The sequence below is a fragment of the Oncorhynchus masou genome, chromosome 30 (assembly GCF_036934945.1).
Source record: "Oncorhynchus masou masou isolate Uvic2021 chromosome 30, UVic_Omas_1.1, whole genome shotgun sequence".
NCBI lineage: Eukaryota > Metazoa > Chordata > Actinopteri > Salmoniformes > Salmonidae > Oncorhynchus > Oncorhynchus masou.
Window position 1 is genome coordinate 21657376 of NC_088241.1, and position 9224 is coordinate 21666599.

The window sequence follows — 9224 nt, forward strand, 5'->3', positions numbered from 1 at the left end:
TTCTGGAGTGTGCTGATGGACCGCCCCTTGGCCTATGACGTCAGACGGTGCGAAGATGTACAGTATCTTGAAGAGAAGCCTATTAGACTACATAGAACAGAAGACACATAGCCCAATCTCACAAAACCTGGTTTAAATTACAGGTTGGCATAAAATAGGCCAAAAACTGTTGGCGACATATTAATCGGTGTCTTTGAAGACTTGGGAGAGGCTGAATTGAAGAAGTTCAGACGTAAACTCTGTGACCGCAAGCAGGAGCCAAAAGTTCACAAGAGCATTGTTGTGAAAGCGGGCCCAGTGGACTTGGTAGAGCTTCTGACCCGTACATTCACTGAATACGGGGCTGTGAATGTGGATATATAGGTCTTGGGCGCAATTAACTTCCAGGGTGCAGCAGGGAACTGACGGATTTCAAGAAATGTAAGTCGAATAAAGTAGGAGACACGTACATCGGACATATAAAAAATATATATTTAATTTCATATCTTTGAAATGTTTAGAAACCACTTCAGTTAACACAAAAGCAGGTTAGAACAAACCTTTATTAGACCTAGATCCTAAATAAATTGCAGTGAAATGTCCATAACGTATGGAAGGAAAACCATAAGGAAGTTGACAGTTTTACTTTCACTTATGTGAGCGTTCTATTTTGTCCTCTGGCCAGAATGATATCATACAGTAGCATATATTCAATTTGCAACTCAAAATAGGCCCAATACATTATACCATAAACACACATTTCGATTGCTTTCTGATTTCGATTTATCTTTAGGCCTACTATTCATATTTTTATTCGATTGGTAGTGTCTCATGAAGCCTATTTTACAGCTCACAGATCTTACGTAACATCGGGTGCTGCAATGGCTGGTGCACCTGGTACAAAGAACATGATCAAAGGTAAACACTAAACCCAGGTGTTATATAGCCTAATGTCTCAAATATGCCGACGTTATTAAAATGTATGTTTTACTGTAATTAGTGATGGTTAATGGGGAAACATTCAATACCTAAAGTATTCTACCTCGATGAGCAATCACAAAAGTCCTTCCATTTAATTTCTTCTTCAACATACTGTCGTTGCAACTGCTGCCCTCCTCTAGAATCCTCAACAGCATTTTTCACTCCCCATAGTTTATTTAATCCTGTCTGAATTAGAAAAAGTGCATCACCTCTATCCTCCAATTTGCACACCCTACACACCTTGCACGCACACAAACACAACATTAAAGGAGGCATGTAGAGATATAGGCACCTATCAAATATATTATGTATGCTTTGCATTCCATCACTGCCAAAAGTCCCAAGTCATGTCCTCTCTCTACCTCAGACAAACACTTTGTGGACCATCACCGGATGGCCCTGATCGACAGAGTGAGCCAGGTGGAATCCCTACTGGATAGACTCCTGGAGAGGGGAATCATCACCCAAAACGCCTACAGTGAAGTGAGGGCTAACAGAACCAATCAGAAAAAGATGAGGGTGCTTTTCGACGGCCCTCTGAAAGCATGTGGGCCCAAAGGCAAAGATATATTCTTAGATATCCTGATGGATTTGGAGCCATTCCTGATCAGTGACCTGAAGGGGGAATAATGTTGATAGGGGCCATTTTTCTTTTTTTTAAGGCAAGCCCAAAAATTATGATGATAACAATGCACTCTGTTTGACATTATATTCTTAAATTGGAAAAATGAATTGTCTCCAACATTTGCAATAAATGAAACATTTTATATTGACCGCTGTTTTTTTCTTTTCATTAGCAAATACTGTGTGGTAAATTCTAATCATCTAGCTTTTTTAAAACTCAACAACAGAAAACAAATGAACAAATCAAATCAAAACAAATGATCAAATGTTATTAGTCACATGGTGTAAAAGAGGGCAGAGGGTGGCAATGCAAATAGTCTGGGTTGCCATTTGATTAGATGTTCAGGAGCTTTATGGCTTGGGGGTAGAAGCTGTTAAGAAGCCTCTTGGACCTAGACTTGGTGCTCCGCTACCGCTTGCCCTGCGGTAGCAGAGAGAATAGTCTATGACTAGGGTGGCTGGAGTCTTTGACCATTTTTAGGGCCTTCCACTGACACTGCCTGGTATAAAGGTCCTGGATGGCAGGAAGCTTAGCCCCAGTGATGTACTGGACCGTTCACATTACTCTCTGTAGTGCTTTACGGTCGGAGGCCGAGCAGTTGCCATACCAGGCAGTGATGCAACCAGTCAGGAGGTTCTCGATGGTGCATCTGTAGAACCTTTTGAGAATCTAGGGACCAATGCCAAATCTTTTCCGTCTCCTAAGGGGGAATAGGCTTTGTCGTGACCTCTTCACGACTGTTGGTGTGCTTGGACCATGTTAGTTTGTTGGTGATGTGGACACTAAGGAACTTGAAGCTCTCAACCTGCTCCACTGCAACCCCGTTGATGAGACTGGGGGCGTGCTCGGTCCTCTTTTTCCTGTAGTCCACAATCATCTCCTTTGTCTTGGTCACGTTGTCCTGGCACCATTCGGCCAGGACTCTGACCTCCTCCCTATAGGCTGTCTCGTCGTTGTCGGTGATCAGGCCTACCACTGTTGTGTCATTGGCAAACGTAATGATGGTGTTGGTGTCGTGCCTGGCCGTGCAGTCATGAGTGAACAGGGAGTACAGGAGGGGACTGAGCATGCACCCTTGAGGTGTCCCTGTGTTGAGGATCAGCGTGGTGGATGTGTTGTTACCTACCCTTACCACCTGGGGGGCGGCCCGTAAGGAAGTCCAGGATCCAGTTGCAGAGGGAGGTGTTTAGTCCCAGGATCCTTAGCTTATTTTTGAACTTTGAGGGCACTCTGGTGTTGAACGCTGAGCTGTAGTCAATGAATATCATTCTCAAATAGGTCTTCCTTTTGTCCAGGTGGAATAGGGCAGTGTGGAGTGCAATAGAGATTGCATCATCTGTGGATCTGTTGGGGCAGTATGGAAATTGAAGTGGGTCTAGGGTTTCTGGAATAATGGTATTGATGTGAGCCATGATCAGCCTTTCAAAGCACTTCATGGCTACAGATGTGAGTGCTATGGGTCGGTAGTCATTTAGGCAGTTTACCTTAGTGTTCTTGGGCACAGGCACTATGGAGGTCTGCTTAAAACATGTTGGTATTACAGACTCGGACAGGGAGTGGTTGAAAATATTAGTGAAGACACTTGCCAGTTGGTCAGCGCATGCTCACAATACACGTCATGGTAATCCATCTGGCTCTGCAGCCTTGTGAATGTTGACCTATTTAAACGTCTTACTCACATCAGCTGCGGAGAGCGTGATCACACAGTCTTCCGGAACAGCTGGTGCTATTATGCATGTTTCAGCGTTATTTGCCTCGAAGCGAGCATAGAAGTAACTGAACTCATCTGGTAGGCTCGTGTCACTGGGCAGCTCTTGGCTGTGCTTCCCTTTGAAATCTGTAATGGTTTGCAAGCCCTGCCACATCTGACTTGCGTCAGAGCCGATGTAGTACGATTCAATCTTATTCCTGTGTTGCCGCTATGCCTGTTTGATGGTTTGTAGGAGGGCATAGTGGGATTTCATATAAGCTTCTGGGTTAGATTCCCGCTCCTTGAAAGTGGCAGCTCTAGCCTTTAGCTCAGTGCGGATGTTGCCTGTTTGGACGACATCATTGATGCACTTATTGATGAAGCCAATGGCTGTTGTGGTGTTCTCCTCAATGCCATCGGAGGAATCCTGGAACATATTCCAATCTGTGCTAGCAAAACAGTCCTGTATCTTAACATCTGCTTCATCTGAACACTTTTTTAAATTTATCTAGTCACTGGTGCTTCCTGCTTTAATTTTTGCTTGTAAGTAGGAATTAGGAGGATAGAATTATGGTCAGATTTGCCAAATGGAGGGCGAGGGAGAGCTTTGTTATGCGTCTGTGTGTGAAGTAAAGGTGGTCCAGAAATTTTTCCCCCTCTGGTTGCACATCTAACATGCTGATAGAAATTTGGTAAAACGGATTTAAGTTTCCCTGCATTAAAGTCCCCGGCTACTCGGAGTGCCGACTCTGGGTGAGCATTTTCTTGTTTGCTTATGGCGGAATACAGCTCATTCAATGTTGTCTTAGTGCCAGCCTCAGTCTGGGGTCGTATGTAAACAGCTACAAAAAATACAGATGAAAACTCTCGAGGTAGATAGTGTGGTCTACAGCTTATCATGAGATACTCTATCTGAGGCGAGCAATAGCACGAGACTTCCTTATATATCGTGCACCAGCAGTTATTTACAAAAATACATAGTCCGCCACCCCTTGTCTTACCAGACGCCGCTGTTCTATCCTGCCGGTACAGCGTATAACCAGCCAGCTGTATGTTGATAGTGTTGTCGTTCTGCCACGACTCCATGAAGAATAAGATATTACAGTTTTGAATGTCCCATTGGTAGTTTAGTCTTCCGCGTATGTCATCGATTTTATTCTCCAAATATTGCACGTTTGCTGGCAGAATGGAAGTGGGAGTTTATTTGACCGCTTACAAATTCTCAGAAGACATTATGTACAAAATAAGTAAAAATATAAGTTACAAACAATGCAAAGAAACGACAAAAAAAGCACAATTGGTTAGGGGATACTTAAAACATCAGCCTTCTTCTACGGTGCCATTGGATACATGTAGTAACATGGTTTTATGTAGTCTATAAAAATGAGATTACAATACATCTGTGCTGAGGCTATGTCGTTTCTTAAACATAAACAAGCATACGGCCATTTGAACGTAAACGTCTGCTTATCAGCCATTGATAGCCTGGTACTAGATCTGTTTGATTTCCGATTTACTAACTGGGTGAACTGCAGGGTAGCATAGTGGTTAGAGCGTTGGACTAGTAACTGGAGCTGTAACCCTGAGCTGATAAAGTACAAATCTGTCGTTCTGCCCCTGAACAAGGCAGTTAACCCACTGTTCCTAGGCCGTCATTGAAAATAAGAATTTGTTCTTAACTGACTTGCCTAGTTAAATAAAGGTAAAAAAAAAAAAAAATTTAACTAGGAAACTGACATTTCTGAACTGGTTTTAGTTATACTGGTGCTGCGTTCAGTCAGTTAGCAAGTCGGAAATGCTTTCTCCTAGTTCCGACTAACACATGAACGCACATTAGCCTGTTTTTACACATTCCAAGGAATTCTGCCTTTAGTTGCATGTTCAACACATTCACAGTGTCTTTAAAAAAAAAGTTATCTTTGTGGAGGACACATCATCTGTTTAAAAATGCAGGCTACTTGCACAAAAATGTTATCTTAGTAGGCTTGTGTGACAATGCTTTGTTTGAACAAAACAAATTTAATATTGAACTGTCCACTCTATTTTAAATAAAACGTAATAAAATGTATAAAATAAAATTCATACACTATGCTGCTAGCATAATCAAAAGCCACAGTTGTTCACGTTACGTTTCTGTCTTCAGTGTATCTGTAGTTTAAGAAAACACAGGATTAGGCAAAAACTGCAACTCCCTGCATTCATTGGGAGAGTTAGCTAACAGCACCAAACAAGCATATCCGACCTCTTCTAATTATACCAAAGTGATCCAACCTGATTGTTGTCTGGCGCTGAACCTATTGGGAAATAACACTGTCTGAAACTAATGAGAAGGACGACTGTATTTTAATAAGGTTAGTGTAATTAGTATCTTGTTAGCTAGATGCTTTGTTTACCTAAAACGCGCATAGAACGATGCAGTTAGCCATGGAGCTCAGCTAGCATGATTTAGCTTCTAGCTATGCGGGTAATAAAGATGACAGCTAGCTACTGGTGTTCTTTCATAACACGGGAATAGTTACAGTAGTCACCGATACATGTCTGTGAGGTTACATGCTGTAGCTTTAATGCATGTGACAGTAGGTGTCAAATTAACAAGTGCATAATTCCATTAAAAAATATTGGTATACTACCAGCGTGGGTACGACCAATTTGTTTCTACTATCATTCCACTCCTTACCAATCCCTGGCAATGACATGGAGTACAAGGAGGGGCATGTTAGCAAAAGTGGTTCTGTGTTTCAGACTCGACCACTACCAACAAAATGTAAACAATGGTTCAAAAGCATCCCATGACCTTTTCAAATGCATGATATGCATCCCTATGCTAACAATTAAGTATGGGAACAAATACAACAAGCAACATCATGTTTCTTGTCACTGTTGGGCAGGTGTGTGCTTCTGCGTTCCCCAGCAGGGATGAGTTACGCCATGCAGCTGTTGATTCACCGTGGGGATTTCTGTCATGGCCGCACGCTGCTCCCCCTGGGCCTCCGGTCCCTTCTCCGCACGCTGAGTTCTGGTCCCCATGTGAGCCGCAGCCTTCGGGAGAGCTACCAGCTGCTACAGCTTGAGCTTCCAGATGTGGGCGAGAGTAGCCCTGCGCAGGTGAAAGAAGCCTACCTACGCATGGCCAAGCTGTACCATCCAGACTCGGGCGCTGCTACGGCAGACGAGGCACTGTTTGCGCGGGTAGAGGAGGCATACCGCGCCGTGCTGGCGCACCAGTCCCGGCTTCAGAGCTGTGGTGGTTCGATGGAAGAAGAGGAGGAGAAGTTGAAAGGCATGGCTCCTCAACACCGCCACTACCTGAGCTACGAGGGCGTGGGCTCTGGGACGCCTAGCCAGCGCGAGCGCCAATACCGTCAATTCCGAGTGGATCGGGCGGTGGAGCAGGTCCTCGACTACCGCCAGAAGGAGCATGAGACGGCGGCTGCAGCCGAGGGGGCGCTGGTGGAGAGGGACGTCCGCCAGCGCAGCCGGCAGATCAAGGTCACACAGGCAGTGGAGAGGCTGGTGGAAGACCTCATTCAGGAATCCATGTCCCGGGGAGACTTCCGCAACCTGAGTGGCGCCGGGAAGCCCATCAACAAGTTTGAGCACAACCCTTATGCCGACCCCATGACCCACAACCTCAACCGCATCCTCATCGACAACGGCTACCAGCCACCCTGGATTGTCACGCAACGCGACATCCGAGAGGACATCGCGCAGATCCGAGAGAGACTGCTGCAGGGCCAGGCGCGGCTCGCCGACCCCATGAACCCCAGGGAGCATGCTCAGTGGCAGCAGTTGTGTGGGGTGGTGGCGGATGACCTTATGAAGCTCAATAAAATGGTGGATAACTTCAACCTGATTGCGCCCATGCTTACCATGCAAATGGTCCACTTCAGTTTGGAGCGTGAGATCGACCGCGCAGAGAAAGCAGCCTTTCAAGGCAGACAGGAGAGCAAGAGGGAAAGAGTGAGGGAGTGGGAGGAGCAGAGAAGAGAAAGAGAAAGTGAACGGGAGAAGAGAGAGAAGATTAAAACACATCAACACTCTTGGCAAGGTGGCCTGCTGGCATGGATGCAGAATTTACTAAAATGAGCAATGGACCTTGAAGGAAAAATTAGATAAAAAAGGATATTTCAAATCAAACTTTTATTTCTAATCCATTTACACAGGTGTCAACACACTTCGAGAGGATAAGACAGAGGTGTTGAATCATTTGTCTTTTATGTCATTTTCAGTGTTTTTGCTACATTGGGTTGATTACAGTAGCATGTTATAACACACAGAATAATACAACAAACCACTACTACAACACGGTTACTTGACCTTACTGTAACTCAACTGTGCTTTACAATAATGCTACATAGTGTCAGTGTCTGGACCTCAGGACACAATGGTAATGGTATCGGACTACAATAATCCATTTAATGAAATGCTTTTAATCTATGTTTATAAGCTAAGCAATTCTAATTACATTGATTTGTTTCTTTGCTGAATGAAGGAATGAATGAATAGAATACTCAATGTTCGTTATGAATAAGCAGTTGACTGAAACTGCTCTGAACTCAAATACGGGGAAACAGAAACCACTGAAGATTTTTCCGCACACTTCCAGTCAGATGAAAATCTCTTTAAATAGGAGGTAAGCTTTCAGTCAGTCGACTGACCGCTACTATGAGTGGAAGTGTGCTGTGACTTTTTCCAGTTTTGCATTTTGCCTCCCACAACTTCACTAATCGATAATGGGTGTGCGGTAGATTCTGCCTATGATTGCATTACAATAAAAGAGGTACGTACTGTAACTCAATCTCTCTCTCGCTTGTCATTGTGACTATAATATGTTATATTAGGATTGAGAACATCAACACTATTAACTCCTCACTATCCATCCCAATCTATCCTGGGAGCTGCTCCAATGCAGCAGGGTTGCAGATGACCATGGGGTTCTTCCCGTTGTCTCCAAAACGCGTGTCTGCCTCATGCAGTGCCTGTGTGACGGACCGTGGGAGGGTGAGTCCTTTGGTCCAGTCGTGGGCAATGTACTGGTGATACGGATCGTGGGAGCTCTCTAGCTTCTTGGAGCGGATGTAGCTCAGCATGATACCAAACGTGAAGAAACTAAACATACCTACCATCAGTAGAACATACACAAATCCCTGAGCTTGAGCCTTAGGTATAGCCCCGCCCACTGGGAGAACGGCCTGCTGGGTAGTGTAGTTCTGAGAGAGTACTGGGACCAGTAAACCTGTGCCGTTCAGACATTGCTGTAGGAAGGATAGCAGGAGAGTCTGCAGCTCTGTGCCGTTTAAGTGCAGCATTGCTGATCTCTGCTGGTTGTGGAAGGGAACTGCTGCTCTTGTCAACTGATAAGGGAGGAGAGCCTTGGTCAGTACACTCGCCCAATGAGACACAAACAAAAACACACATTGCAGAAAGTCTAACACAGACACGGCACAGCCAATTTGACAAACACACAAACTAATGCTGCGGAACTCACTTCTCTGTTCTCTTGCTGTGGATAAAATATTTTATCTTTAGTTGCTCCGATGGCTTCTGTCTCAGTTTCTGTTGACCTGCCTGAGAAAACTTAGTATTACACATCTAAGATACAAGTGTAGGACAAATTATCAATCACAGAAGAAATATGTCAAATGTAGAGTGCAAATACCTTTGGAAGCTCTCCGTATTGTTGCTCACAAAGGTGCTAGTAGAAGATGGTGACCTTTTTAAATAGAGTATTCCGTTGATTTCGAGGGGAAAGACTAAGGTTATCTGGTTCCACCTACACTTTCACTCCAAGACTTCTCTTTATCTCGCTCTCTCTCTCACTCTGTCTCTCTCTCTCCCTCACACACATACACACACACACACTGACGGACACAAAGAGTTTAACCACGTCAACACGTTTAATGAGCCATAGATGTCATGTCAGAGGTCAAGGTCAGAACCTCCGCATGG

At 44.5% G+C, this 9224-nt stretch overlaps 2 protein-coding genes across 2 annotated transcripts; both read left to right on the plus strand.

Annotated features, from left to right (window-relative positions):
• The first annotated feature begins 37 nt into the window (after window positions 1-37).
• LOC135522335 (apoptosis-associated speck-like protein containing a CARD) lies at window positions 38-1733 on the plus strand. Its single transcript, XM_064948484.1, has 3 exons — window positions 38-420; window positions 829-897; window positions 1328-1733. The coding sequence occupies exons 2-3, from the start codon at window positions 861-863 to the stop codon at window positions 1588-1590; spliced, it is 300 nt and encodes a 99-aa protein (XP_064804556.1). The 5' UTR covers window positions 38-420; window positions 829-860; the 3' UTR covers window positions 1591-1733.
• Window positions 1734-5490: 3757 nt separating this feature from the next.
• dnajc28 (DnaJ (Hsp40) homolog, subfamily C, member 28) lies at window positions 5491-8067 on the plus strand. Its single transcript, XM_064948485.1, has 2 exons — window positions 5491-5626; window positions 6164-8067. The coding sequence occupies exon 2, from the start codon at window positions 6192-6194 to the stop codon at window positions 7359-7361; it is 1170 nt and encodes a 389-aa protein (XP_064804557.1). The 5' UTR covers window positions 5491-5626; window positions 6164-6191; the 3' UTR covers window positions 7362-8067.
• The last annotated feature ends 1157 nt before the right edge of the window (window positions 8068-9224 follow it).